We start from the raw sequence: 14,267 nt of genomic DNA on the forward strand, positions 1-14,267 counted from the left end.
ATTGGCTGAATCAGCAATTTCAGCCAGTTATTCAGGGACACCCGACATGCTCCGGATATTCGTGACTGTTCCAGTAGGGTGATTCCACGTAGTCCTCAGACGTTCGTGGTATGAGCGAACAGCAACAAGCTTCAGTGTGATGTATCGTGCTGTTATGCTTCTCCTTGGTCAGGAGCTTCACCTGGGCTGCTTCTTCACCTGGTACCATGAATTAGACAGTTTGAAGCGTATGCAATCACGTCTAGTGTGGTGAAGAGCTGAACGTGCTACTGTGCATTTCTTAAGATCTTGAGGTGTGAAGGATGAGAACAATATGTTGTAGGCGAGTGCGTATGCTTCGACAGAGGAAAGGGGGAGACTGAAGTGACTCGTGTTCGGGGGAGGTGATTCTTAAATGAAAAGATAAAACTGAGCCCCGTCACTGTCTCTCAGGTGGAAAACACCTCTACAGTAGCTCACGAGGGGTGGGGGTAAGGAGGGATTAGAAAGGATTGGAATTGAAGGTATAGAGATAGAGAGAGGAGCAGGAGGAGAGAGAGGCGCAGGGACAGTCACATACGGAAGTAAGGAGAAGATAGGAAAGATGGACATGGTCACAGAAGTCCGAGGACGGGGCACCACTGAGCGAGAGATCTTGTCGGCGTCAGTAGATGGCGTATAGGGCGAGCCAGTCGGCCAGAGCTGCGCTGTCGACGGACATCGCGGGGGCACAACCGGTTGGCACGAAATCCAGTGACGTGCAGTAATCTGTCGTGCACGCTGTGTTTCTTGAGCTGACCTATTTCAGTGTCGTGACGCACACCAGAGCTGAAGTGATATTTCTCCTCTCTCTCCCTTTACATGTCTTTCTCCATCTTTAATATTCGCCACCTCATTCCCCTATGTCCTCCTGGACTGTTTACCAGTCCCCCGGGAGTGGTTAACATCCCTGCCTTTCCGTTGGCTCCTGTGCCTTCCTTCCTTCCTTTCTTCAGCTTTCATTCTTCTTTTATTTTATTTACAAATACTGCAGGCCTATTTTAGGCCCGAGCAAGAAATAAAACCTGATATAATAAATGAACAGTACAGTGTAACGGTACGCAGTCACAAATGCAGAGGATACACTTACGTGCAGCAAAGGCGATACAAAATTTCCAGTGCGGCAGATATTGGAATCGCTTCCGCTCTTGGGTTGAACAGCATTGTGTTCTGGACGGCGGCGAAATGTGACGTGCCGATATACACGCCCACGGGAACTTGGCCACCTGACAGCCGGCCGGACCGCAGAGTCTTGCATTTTCGCGATGCATCATCCATCGCGGACAATGCAGCTCACAAGGAAATGACGTTTAACAACCCGCGAAGGTCAGTCGTATTCTTTTACGCACTCAAATTAACAGAGAAAGCTGCTCACTAACAACTGCCGAGAAATGTCAGGCAACTTTCTGAAATAATATTTCTGATAATTGCGGCCGAACCGAGCAATTTGAATAATACGATCGTTTCAATAGTACCACCCGATATATTTGCCACAAGATATTACCTACAGGGAGTTAACTATGATATCGGATAAGTATATGCAGCCCTGTTTGCGTGACTTTATTAATATATACTAATATGTATGATCAAATACAGCACGCGCACCAGGTCAAAACACTTTCTGCCCGCATAAATGGTGCCAGTCTAATGTTAAAAAGTGTTCAGGCAGTTACTAATGTGCTACTGCGTTGGTATTATATTGGCCGCTTATAATACAATGTTCAGCAGAAGCACCCACTCAAAAGCAGTTTAGAATTAAAATTATGCCCTTTTTCTATGAAGTGCTACTTCAAAGGCTACTTCAAAGCCTAAGTGGTGCTGAACCACGTCTGTTGTGCGGCATTTTGGTACGAATACTCGTGGCTCAGTACGACCTTTGCAAAAGTAATAATTATTTTACTTTTTTATGGCTTCGTTAGTTGTGTATTCTGTGTTGTGTAATGTTGTGTTCTATAGTTGTGTAATCTAAGTTTCAGCGATACAGTCATCGACAGAGCAGAGCTCAGCTCTTTCGTTTTTTGCGCACGTGTGTCTTGTGAAACACTCGCCATTCTTCACTGCCAGCTGCGTTGTTACAGAAGGCTGCTGCGGGTGCTCTCGCTTAGTGTCCGTTTCCCGCGCACGGTCGCAAGGCCATGGCCACATCATTACTTCCTCGCTCGCTATGCTTGCGTTAATGCTCTGCTAAACCAGGTCAACTTATCTTCGCCAAGCAGTGAGTATATTGTAGTCGCGTACGGCTTCCTTTGTCTTTTCGCCTTTTTTTCTCTTTGGAAAACGTTTCCCACTGGCAAATATTCTTTCTTAACGGTTTGTGGTTTAGTTTTGCGCTATACTTAACGAATATCCTTTTTCTCAAGCGATGACGCCAGAGCACACTACTTCAAACTTATTGCTTAAATGGTCCTTTGAAAAAAAAACGCGTTCAAATTATGACGCACCGTCCATTGCAGTCGTCTTGACGAATCATTTCAGGAGCCCAATCCACAAAACTTTCTTTCGTAAGCGCTCCCATCGACAGTGGCCGGCTGCCATCCCTAATGATATGCTTGGCGTCAAGATTGGCCGAAGTTTTCTCTTACGAAACGAGTTTTGCGGGAATGCTTTTTTGAACACATGCCTAGCCTCTCTCTCTCTCTTTAATGCTCAGAAAAAAATGTTACACTAGAATTGTCCGTAAAAAAGAAAAACTTAACCAACCCTAACGCAGGACGAATAATTACCGAAGGCAGCCGGCCAAGGGCAAGCAGCAATTGTCTGCGAACACAAGGTCATGTGATTCCGGCACCTTGGAGGCCTTCATTTGTAGCACGGTTTTGGAAGCACAGCGGCAAGCGCTAGTTAAGAAGTTAAGTTTAGTAACTGTAATAGTTCCTTGTTGAAAATCAATGCTGCAGAACCTTCTTGGTTGTATTAGTGTCCTGGCTGCTTCATTATTTTTTTTTTTGCGAACTGAAACGAGGTAAAAAAACGTATCAGATTTGAAACGATGCTAAGTAATAGTATCGTAGGTCACTAGGGGGAGGACAGGGGGGATGGAGGAGCTACCGGCGCTCCCTTGTTTTCAGGCTGGGGGGGGGGGGGGGGACGACAACTTTTGCAATACAAGTGTGCCCTCTTCTTAAATTTGACCTTTCAAACAGCACATTTGTTTGTGCCCTCCCAATGAGCTCAAACAAAGTAAAAGTGAAAGCTTACTTTTGTTTCAGAAGGCACTAGACCGCGAGCCTTATGAAATGCGACGGATAACTTCTGGCGGGCCGCAAATGTTTATTATGCAGGGCCTTCAAACGCAAAATAAAGAGTTCTCGATAATCAACGGCTATTTATGTCGCCTATTTGTGGGGGGCCTTGAAAATGAAGTCTGAATGTCACTGCTCGACCATGGTTACGTAGAAATGTTAAAGGTGAACATAGATGCGTTTTACAAGAGCCTTCACAGTTTCAAATGGTGGGAGGCTATTTCTAACAGGCATAAACAAGGCGGAATGGAGCTAAATTTAAACAAAAACTGTATTTTTACGTATTTTTACGCATTATAAAAAACTTCTAGCGTTTTCATATGGTGGTTTAGCCCAAACGACATATCAGCTAGACATATGCTATAGAGCCTATACTAAGTCTGTAACGTACTTTCACAATCTCATACCATTGGCTGCTTAGTGCTATTTCACCTGATCTGGCACCTACTCCCATGCCCGTTTTCTCCGTTTTACTTCAATTCATGATATTATATTATACAATTAAAATTTAACTAGTATTCATGAAAACAGAATGTGGCAAGATGTGTGCCCCCTTTCCTGGGGATTTTTTTACTGGATCCACTGCTGAACAATTACTTCGTTCTATTTTCTTTAGTACTGCAAAGGAATCGTGACCAACTTTGTCGCTTCTTAGCCTCACGAAAGATTTATTCAAATACATATACAAATATTACGGCACTACTTGACTTATATCAATAAAATAGGAAGAAAATCACGTAAAACTTGGGCAGTAGAAAGCGTTGCCTTTATTTTTTCTTTCGATGCGTGTACACAATAAGGCAAAAAAAAATAAACAGGCCTATAAGCTTGTAGTCAATGTGCAGGCCACTTTTTTTAGTCGTTTCCAGGGTGATTCTCATTCTGTAAAATTTTCAAAATCCGAAAAAGGAGCGAACGTCTGCACTAATGCGTGCGACACGGAGGAGATGACAGCTTACCAGGAAGTTCTTTTAACTCTGATTGAAGTCGTTGTGACTAAAAACGAGACCCAACAACAAATTTGAAAAATCGAAAACGTGATCGAACGACCAAGGTTCCTTTCAGAACCAGAGACAGCGTTTTTCTAACAATCCATTTCATATTCCTTTTTTGTTTCGCCCATCGTTGGTGGTTCGACGTGGATGAGACATTACCGCACGGTCGTCCTCGCTGGCGTCGGCCGCATGGCGGGGTGTATGATTCACAGAACGGAAAATGAAATGGGTCGCAGCAAAATGGGCGCCCTGTAGAGATCATCGCGAGCAAAACGATCCGTCTATTCCCACATCTCAACCTTCGTGACGGGATATGGTTTGTGTCCCATCTTCTGTAACGATAACGTCGGCAACCTTAAAGCGACGTAAAAATGTTTGCCGACTTACAAGAAACCAACCTCGTCTGCTGTCGCCTTTTTCACGTACCTCTATATCACACTTGCTAACGCATTTGTTTTTTTTGTCTACTTCTTTTCTTCTTTTTTTTTGTGCTTGAACAAGTTTGCTAAATGTTCGCGTTACTTTCGTATGAAACTATTATTGTGCACCGGCTATTATTTCACTGTCATAGAGCGTCCCACTGTTTACAAATTGAGGGGCAGCATGATGGTACGACGGTTGCGCACATCCTGACTTCGCATTCCCCACCATCGTAAAAAAAAACAATCATTCCCGTTCTATGTGCCATAATTTGTGTCACCCGTCCACGCACACCGACGCAGAACCTATCGACGTTTTGTGAAGGCGCGCCTATACTTTGTTTTTACTGGACGCAGTGATGCATACTGAATACGGAGGTGCTTAGACGGATACGTGCGGGGCGAAGCTTATGACGCCCCCCCCCCCCCCCATTCACCAAGCAAGCCAGTAGTTCTAGTTCCTGTTTCTGACGTCGTAATTCACCGACCCATATATTGGAAGGGCGGACACAAGAAAGAACTGTGTGTGTGGAAATCCGGAGTGGCCATGCGTATGACCAGGGTGACGTTGTTGGGTCACCACTAAGATCACCAGGCGAACAGACCCCCACAGTACATCATAAAGGTGTGGGCAACTTGCGTATACACCTTCGCCATCTTTAATGTAACGCTTGCTCAGTTACATCTTTGAAGGAACAAGCTCTTTGCGGACACGTTCTACGGATGCAAAACGACAAAACAGGTAGCTCCTCTGCTGTTCCTAAGGGCGTATGTTTATATCTTTTTCGACCTCACTCATTGGTTTTTTTTTTTCTTTCTTGGGAAAAGCCCTTTCTCCACACTAGTTTTCCTGTGGCTGCTACAGAAGCGCGAGCAGCGTATAGTCTGTGTAGAGACTGTTTTGTACACAGGGGGGGGAGGGGGGAGGGGGAAAAGCGCTGGCGGGCTTCTCGCGGGGAGAGACATGCCGCAGCGGTCTCGCGCCCAGCAAACAGAGCGCGCGAACTCAGCGACGCATGGCCGCCCTGTTTCCCAGTAATGCGCGGTAAACACAGGGGCCCGCGTGCGAGCATTCGGGGTTGCGCAGCGCGGCGCCCGCCTTCGCTCGCAAACTCTGCGTGAGCGCTCGCTCGGCAATTTCTTACTTTGTTTCACTGGCGTTCAGTGTTTCTTTTTTTTTTTTTTTCGTATGGTCTCGGCCCCGGATCGAAACGGGCCCTGCCCTTTTTGCGAGAGGAAGCAAAACAAGCGGCAGAGCAGTATACGCGACGAGCATGCACGTATCGTAAATCAGCAGTGGCCGAAGCACACCGTCATCTTTACTCGCAGTTGTTCATGTGTGCGTGCGTCGGCCGCGCACTTGCCGCAGTGTGGCAGCGCTGCCGTCCAAACTCTTTTGTCTCATCTCCCGGCGGGACGTACGAGAAGCAGAGAACAAATATGAAGGGGTCCAGCGTGGTGGTCTTTGTCTCCGTGCGCAGTTTTGCGCAGCTAAGCGGAAAGCGTGGTTTGCGAACAAGTGTAAGAGAGAGAAAGAAGGAAAAGATAACGAACCAGTGGAAAGATCCTGCAAGACCGTACATGCTGAGAAGAGCCCGGAATGAGCGACACAGAATGGTTCACTTTGTAGCTCTCCGATTGCTCGGTTAAAAGAAAAGTAGCCTGCGGAATACAGAGCGTCCCGTCACCATTTAGGGCAGTAGCTGTGATGTTGGCCAATGGGCTTCATTTGGAGTTCCGTGCGCGAGTAGTGATCACGGGCTGGAGGAATTCACAGGCATCAACAAAAAAGCTTGTTCTTCCTCCTTCTCTGTCCTCCTTTTATTTTTTGTTGAGCCTACGATCTTTAGGTTGCTTGGCGATAGTGAACACGCACAAGTCCTTCATAACTGCTCATTGTATGAATCTGAACCATTTATTTTTTCACTGTTTTTTGGGGGCTTCTACCAACAGCATTAACATTCGCTCCTTGCAGTGTAAATGAAACAGTTTAAAAATATCTTGTTTTTGAATTATGTTCATTTGTAAAAAAGGCACGTATATTTGCATGTGAAGTTTATATCATAGTTTTTTTTGGCGATTTCCCACGGCTAAGCAACATTCATTTAAAAGAACAAAACTGTGCCCCGTCGTTTAATCAGTTTTTCTTTAATTTCTAAGAAAGAAAGTGGGTCTTCAGGATGGTTACAGAAATCGGCACCGCTAAGCATTGCTCTGCCGAGCTCTCTTGGCTAGGGCGGATTCAACAAGCGCAGATAGCTATGTTCACTGCTCTACTCATGTAAACGAGTGAATGTGTGAAGAAATTCTCCAGCTGATATTTATGTCAATTCAGAGAGACTGCTTGGCACAGAAACAAAAGAAGAAGAAAACTATGTTGTCCTATAGAAAGAGAGAGAGAGAACAGACTTATTTGTCCCAACTAAACTAAGGAAGTATTTCCTGCCCGCCAGCTAAGAATAATGTGCGGCGTTTTCCCTATCGCTCTATAACTTATTATCTAGCTGTTGTTAGACGAAACTTGGAGAACCAACAGACATTGTTGTCTTACTATATTCCTTAATTTGTGCCTATGGCTATCAAAAATAAAAATAATCTAGCCCGTGGTCATACCTAGTTATATATATATATATATATATATATATATATATATATATATATATATATATATATATATATATATATATATATATATATATATATATATATATATATATATATCAAGCGAGTGTCTTTTGTGGATCCAGTGATAAATAGAAATTGGCTTGAGCGGAGGACAAACGTACGAAAACTTTTGATAATCCTACGTTTCGGCCGGCGTCCGGCCTTCGTCAGGGAAAACCCTGATGAAAGCTGGACCCCGGCCGAAACGTAGGATTATCAAAAGTTTTCGTACGTTTGTCTGCTCAAGCCATTATATATATATATATATATATATATATATATATATATATATATATATATATATATATATATATATATATATATATATATATATATATATATATATATATATATATATATATATATATATATATATATATATATATATATATATATATATAAACCGTATAGAAAGGTGGACAACAGTATACAGGGGGAACGGGGTACGGGAACCACAGATGATGCCCATAGACTATAAAGTTTATTTGTGTACTTTGCAAACGTGTAAACACCTCTCTGAGCCCAATGTTTAGTAGGTACTCGACATACTCTCTGCGCGAAGAATGAACGATATAGTCAAGCCTGCTTTTGAACGAGCCCTTAAGGGCCTAGCACTGATTGAAAAGCGGTTTCGGCCACCGCCACCGGAAGCCTCGCCACGTGGGGAAACCCCAACATCGAACGCCCCGTGCACGCATCACGGTTTCCTTGTGTCTTGCTTTCTAGGTCCAATGATTTATCTCTCTTTTTTTATCTTTGTTGGGCTTCCGTCGTGCTTAATCTTCTCCCACTTTGAACGTCCGTGCAAAGTTGAGTGCATGAGCGCCGGTGCGATCACTCCGCTCCAAACACGGAAACTAGCGAGACTGTGTAGTGACGAGAACGATTAACCGCGTGCACCGAGCCAACTTCATTGCCTATAGACGAAGCGATGAACTGAGCGTGAGCAATAAATTTGCATGTGGGGTGGCGTAGTTCGCATAATTTTGTCAGCGAAACCTACCCAGTATAATTCAGGGAGGAAATCCCAGTTTGTTTTGGTTGTTGTTGTTTTATTCCAGCTAATCCTCTATTTCGCGTCTTATGTTAATAGAATTTACTTTAGAGAGCGAGATTTATTCTGGTGAGAACAAACCACATTTTCTAATTAGTGGTGGTGGTGAAATTTTACTACCAAAAAAAAGGGGGTCCTGAAAAACACTTGATCGGCTAGGCGCCAGGTGTAGAGGGCATCAACAATGTCTGGATGGTGAGGCCGAAGCACTCAACTCTGCCGCTTCGTGGGCCTCCTCGATAGCCCGCATTTGGTCTGCTAGTGAAGCACTTCTTAACAATTCGGCCCCGCTGTTCGTACTTCTTGGCGTGGGAGTCACTCGGTGTACAATCACATAGCATATATATGGTTCAAATCTACTCTATTTTTCTATATGAGTTCTTTGGCATTTTACATTTTCAGGTAACAGGTTAAACTAACACAACGCTTTCAAATTATACTTTATTCTGAAATAATGGGGAATGTACAGCCGGCTGAGCAAATTTCGTTTAACAAAACAATTGAAAGAAAATATTATGTTACGAAACCTTAATGAAAATAGTGGTTTCATTAGGTGTCATACCGTGAAGGAGCCTATATGAAGCTATAGTATTTCTGGAAGTGAGTAAAAAAGAAACACTATATTTTTGAGGAACAATTGACTCAGTTTTGCTGCTTTCTGGCAGCACTACGTTAATCTGAGATTCCATTTCATGCAGACGGTCATGCAAAAGCGCGATGAAGGTCTTCGTGAAGAATGTTTTCTTCATAAAAAAGAAATCATACTCATATGTTCTCTTTCCTTTGATACTGCGGAGCACGTTAGGAGTTCTTTAAGATGCGTGAAACAAAAGGATGGGGAGGTATGTAGAATATAGCTTCTGCTACAACTCGCTCCGGCTGCAAGGCGTGTTAAAAGAAGAATTTTCGTCGGTTATTTGCAGTGAGCGTGGCAAAACTCATTCATATTTCATATCTATCTCTTTTTTTATATTATACCACGAACGTAGCAAAAAGTTTCACAGACTCGAATTAATGGGAAAAAGTTCAAGCTGCAACTGCTTTCTCTTTCGACTGTGGTATATGCTAATTAAAAGCGGGTTGAATGTTTGTTTGCTTTTCGGTCCTACGGTGCGCCTGCAGTCGTATCGCGCAACTGGTGCTGTGTGGCCCCGCGCACAAAGAGCGGCGCGGGTGGCGCGTTCCGCGGGCCGCCGGCCGCGGCGCTGAGCGCGAGCCGCCCCTCCAGCAGGACCCGGCCACCGTGCGCGCAGTTGAGATCGAAAAGTAGGAGCCTGCGCCACGAACACCTGGCGCCAGACAGGCTCGTCATCCCGAAGGGCCGACAGCACTCGGCGGCGTGGGGCTGCTCCAGTCCACAAGTCAGCGCGCTCTCGAAACCGCGTGTCCCTTCCAGGGAGCGTTCCACTAACGGTCCCCCTTTGTCTCTCTTTTTTTTCCCTGCTGCAGGCCAGATCGGAGGGGACGGGGAGACCTCGGAAGACAAAGAAGCCGAAGCCGAAGCGGAGCAGGAGCGGCTCGAGGCGCTACGGGAAGCCGAGGAAAGACGAAAGGAGAAGCACCGGCGGATGGAGGAAGAACGTGAGAAGATGAGGCAGCAGATCAGAGACAAGGTGAGTCACAGTACTTCCCAGCGCCACCGCGGCATAGGGAAGCTGAGTCTTCACCTGCCGAGTGCCCAGCCAGTTCTTAGCCGTGTTCGCTCATCGTTTACGAAGTGTAGAGGCTCTCCAAAGCCACGGACACGTGGTAGGTGTTCTAGGGAAATCTGGGGAGCTGTCCATACTTACAGGGATCAACCTTCCTGCTTTGATACGTTTTCCACTCGCTGCGAAAGGTGCGCATGCTCCGTAGTGCAAGGCAACGTGCCTACATGGGCTTAGTTCATTTCTCTGTCAAAAAAAATGCATAGTAGCTTAGATTCACTCAACTTTGAAGGCAAGAAACAACATATATAGCTGTATTTTCGAAGAAATCCATGCCAAAGCTTTTGATAAGGGGTTGCTCTTCACTAAATGCAGATATTTTTACTAGGGTTGTGGGATATGCTAATTTGTTTTTTAATTCTGCATCGTTATTAGCATTGACTAATACGGTTGTCAGCGACAAGTCTCAGACCTCCACCCTTCCTCTAACTTCGAAACATATCTCACTATCAACTGCAGCATGGTCGTCTAAAATCTCCTAAACAGTAATCAGCTTCCAAGACGTTGGCACACGCTCCTTAGTGACGTACCATGAATTTCTTTCAAATTAAGAGATTTCGCGTCAACCTCTTGAATATATTGTAGTACTGCTCGCCACGAGTGTAGATCATAGTGTTCTTACCATGGAAATATCAGCTGCTCGAGCAAGGGCAGTAAAATTTTTCGCAAGAAGCTCGCAATGATACAACAAATCTGAGCAATAAACATATAAGGGAACTTCGTTTAAAAGTTTCAGCAACACAGAGCAACAAGTTCAGGAAAAAATGGTGGTTTGAAGGAATGGCAAATATTCGAACTAGGAATATCGCTAGACCAAGAGTACCGAGAAAGACGTGCCTCGAACAAAAACGTGTTTGCTTGTCGAAACGTATGTTTCAGCGATTTTCCCTCTTCGACATTTTTTTTTGTCGAATTGTGGAAACACTTAAAGAGAGCTCGTACTGTTATTTAATCTATAAACCATTTTCTAAATTTTCATCACCCTGTTCAACCAAAGTTCACATTCATTCATGGTCGACAAGTTCAAGAGTATTTATATGGAATAAATAAGCTTTTGTGTTTGGTGACGTCTACAAAAAACTTCGTTCACGAGATGAAGTCGTTTAGCTTTCGTTAAGAACATGTAGCCGACATGTGTAAACACTCATAAGTTGTCACAGTACAGGATGCACTGACACCTCCACTGCATGCAACAGCCCACAGTAATAGTAGGTCCCGTTATAAACAGTGGGTTCTGTTGTCAACAGTGCCAAAGCTTTCTCTCGCGAATTATCTGGGCTACGGGAATGTCCCTTTCACTAATAGTGCGTCCAGCAGCTACGTAGTCGACTAGGATGGATGGATGAGTAAATGATTGGTTCGTTGATTGTGTAGGTGGGTGGGTGAATGAATGGAGGTGGACGGATGAATTGATGGATGGAGAGTAAGCTGCATCGCAATACGAAGCTTAGATGGTAAGCCAAAAGTTTTTATTAAGTCAGTATAATCTCTCTCTTAGAATGCCTTGTTTTTTTTTTTTGCTTGCCTGCAGCTTTGTTTACTGCGTGGGCTACAACGAAATAGAGACGATGTACCTCTGGTGTCTTGGCGCTTTATAACTAAACTATATTCACTTATACTTGGAGTGGTATAATGTCATCACTGTGAGATGCGTGCTTGCTACCAAGCAAACGGGCGGACACTTTTCATTTATATACGCATTAGAAACACGGATAGAAAGCTTTACTTCACTGCAAATTCCAAGATTCAAATTCGAGCATCCACAGAACAGAATGTATTCTCGACAATACGAGTTTGTGCAGCAAGCATTTGGAGTACCGTGCATCAGGAGCCTCTACAAGTGATCCACCGTTTAATGAATCGGGAGCAAGTCGACATCAGTTGCCGTCAGCTGATCCAGAAATGTTCCTCCAGAGTCGGAGAACCGCTTAGAACTGCGTTTATGTTAAATGCGCAAAAATCCAAGAACATGTACTCTGTCTATAACTGTAATGAGTGCGTCAGAGACAAGGTAAGAATAAAATCAGGCCAAGACCAATAATCATGGCTGTTACATTCATCGACTTCGACCTGCAGGATTGCACACATTAAAATTACATTGCCACCGGAAAAAAGTTATATTCACAACAGTATTTTCAGCTTTAAACAAATGGTGTTGTCTATATAATGACACGCTGCTCACCGTATAGGCCAAAGCATTGGCTGTATGGGCTACGTATTCAGTTGCCGTGGTCATCACATACAAAATCACGAACGTTCATTATAGGGCGTCCAATGACGGGCACATTAACGAGACCAACTACGGTGGCAACCATGCTTCTAGTATACATTCTGCACATGGTTATGGTGAAATAAATGTTCCGTAAAGGCAGTCAGGAAGCTACTTAGTCTCGTCTGACGTCCTGCGTGATAGACATGGTGAGAGATGTGTGGCGCCAAAAATATCAATAATTTGGGGCAAAAAGCTCTTTGGGTAGATTTTATTTCTAAGATGAGTTTTAGCCAACCTTGATACTCGACAATTATAAAAGAAGGCCACTGACCAATAAACAAAAGAACTTACCAACTTTCAGAATTTAGACCTTTACACATTTTTCGTTAACTTTTCTCTCTCTTTCTAGTTCTTTCGTGTGGTGATTCTTGTTGACACCATGAATCTCGTCTTTAATTGAAATTTTCTCTTGGCAAGAAATTTGGCACGAAGTTTGTCCCTTGAAATCTGTCCTCCTTTTGATTGCTCTACATGCATTTACCAAATTTGATTGGTAGCCATCACCAGTTTTCGAGGGCAAAGAGCGTGCGAAAGCTCAAGGGGGATTTCAGCACCCTACGACATCAATGCTGCTGTGACGTGTTCGGTGTGGCGCATACCATCCTGAATGACGTTGCGCTAGTAGTGATGACGTCGGCGACTCGAAAATACTCGGATAGTCGACGCCTATAGACGCTCTCACTCTTCCACTGCCGGGCTAGACTGCGCGCAGTCTAGCCCGGCAGTGGTTTTACGTGCCTCATCTTCGTCATGCCGCTTTGAAGGATTTCACAAAATTAAAAAACGCAACCCACTAAAAAAAAAGCACGCGGAATGAAAGAACGTGATTCGATGCGTGTTCGTCATCAGCATGTCGGGAAACCGTGGTGAGCTCCAGTTGTGTTGGAAGCGCCAAAAAGGCGAAAGAAGTGTGTCGTTTCATTTAGTGTGCGGTGTACGCCAACTCGAACACAAGCCATCACAGTGGGGTAGGATATAGGTAAATATTATCGCTAACAAGTACCTTCCAGGTAGCGCTATTATTAAATTTCAGTTCGTCCGTAGAAGTCTTTGCGCTAGCGTAATACTGCGGTAACCGTGTGGTGCCGGATACGGGGGGCCATTTGGTGGTGCAAAAAACTTGGCAAGCACAGAAATGTTAATTAAGAAATAATGGCGTATTCCATTTGTCCTCTGGTGTTCATTCGCTATGCCGATATATTATAGACTCCTTTGCGAATACCGCAGTGCCCCGCACGCTGAAATTCTCTAATATAGTTGACTGAGACACACATGCGAGCATGGCCCAAGCGCGCGTCTCTGAGCACCTCCTCGTTGCTGCTTGGAACGGCGTCCATCTTCGTATCGCGCTTTTGGATACGGTTGAAGCGGAAAGGATTAGCGACGTTAGGCATTGCACTGATTCCAAGGTCCGGATTGTCGTCTTCAACACTAGTCAACACTTTTGACGGTGACGATAGCGATGCTGGTGACAAGGCATGACTGAACGTGTGCGCCTCACGTCACTCCGTTTTGGTGAGGAGCGGTCAGCTGGGGTGCGTTCTGGAGAGCACCTTTTATAAAACAATCCTTAGCCACGCATACCAACCATTATTTATTATTCCTCTGGATTGTGTCAAGACATGGTAAACAAAACGTGAACTACAGCTAACCTGCGCTGTTTTTTTTCTTTTGCGGTACTTATCTACACATCAAAAAAACGGGGACCATGTGGAAGTGCTACTAGCGCTTAAGAGTGCCAGACGTTTTTAATCGTAGCACATACCGGTGATATAAATCAATAAAACACATAGTATTTCTTCGCTCAGTTGCATTTTGGGTTGCGTAAATTTGAAATGCGTATACTTGACATGCGTCAATTTGATATGAGTACTTCTTTATGTACGTACTTATTAAA

The 14,267-nt window shown here is 44.3% G+C and overlaps 1 protein-coding gene and 1 long non-coding RNA gene across 4 annotated transcripts in view; one reads left to right on the forward strand and one right to left on the reverse strand.

The window, feature by feature from the left end:
* Positions 1-1,260, reverse strand: part of LOC142775073 (uncharacterized) — a 45,401-nt gene extending 44,141 nt beyond the window's left edge. The window contains exon 1 of the long non-coding RNA XR_012886659.1: positions 1,109-1,260. This is a non-coding gene — a long non-coding RNA (uncharacterized LOC142775073). The remainder of the gene's footprint in view (positions 1-1,108) is intronic.
* The window catches only part of cpx (synaptic transmission protein complexin), a 406,174-nt gene that overhangs the window by 359,536 nt on the left and 32,371 nt on the right, over positions 1-14,267 (forward strand). For all 3 annotated transcript variants that reach the window (XM_037426904.2, XM_037426903.2, XM_075876397.1), the window contains one exon: positions 9,842-10,005. In XM_037426904.2, coding sequence (XP_037282801.1) covers positions 9,842-10,005 — 164 coding nt within the window. The remainder of the gene's footprint in view (positions 1-9,841; positions 10,006-14,267) is intronic.

The sequence above is a fragment of the Rhipicephalus microplus genome, chromosome X (genome assembly GCF_043290135.1).
Source record: "Rhipicephalus microplus isolate Deutch F79 chromosome X, USDA_Rmic, whole genome shotgun sequence".
NCBI lineage: Eukaryota > Metazoa > Arthropoda > Arachnida > Ixodida > Ixodidae > Rhipicephalus > Rhipicephalus microplus.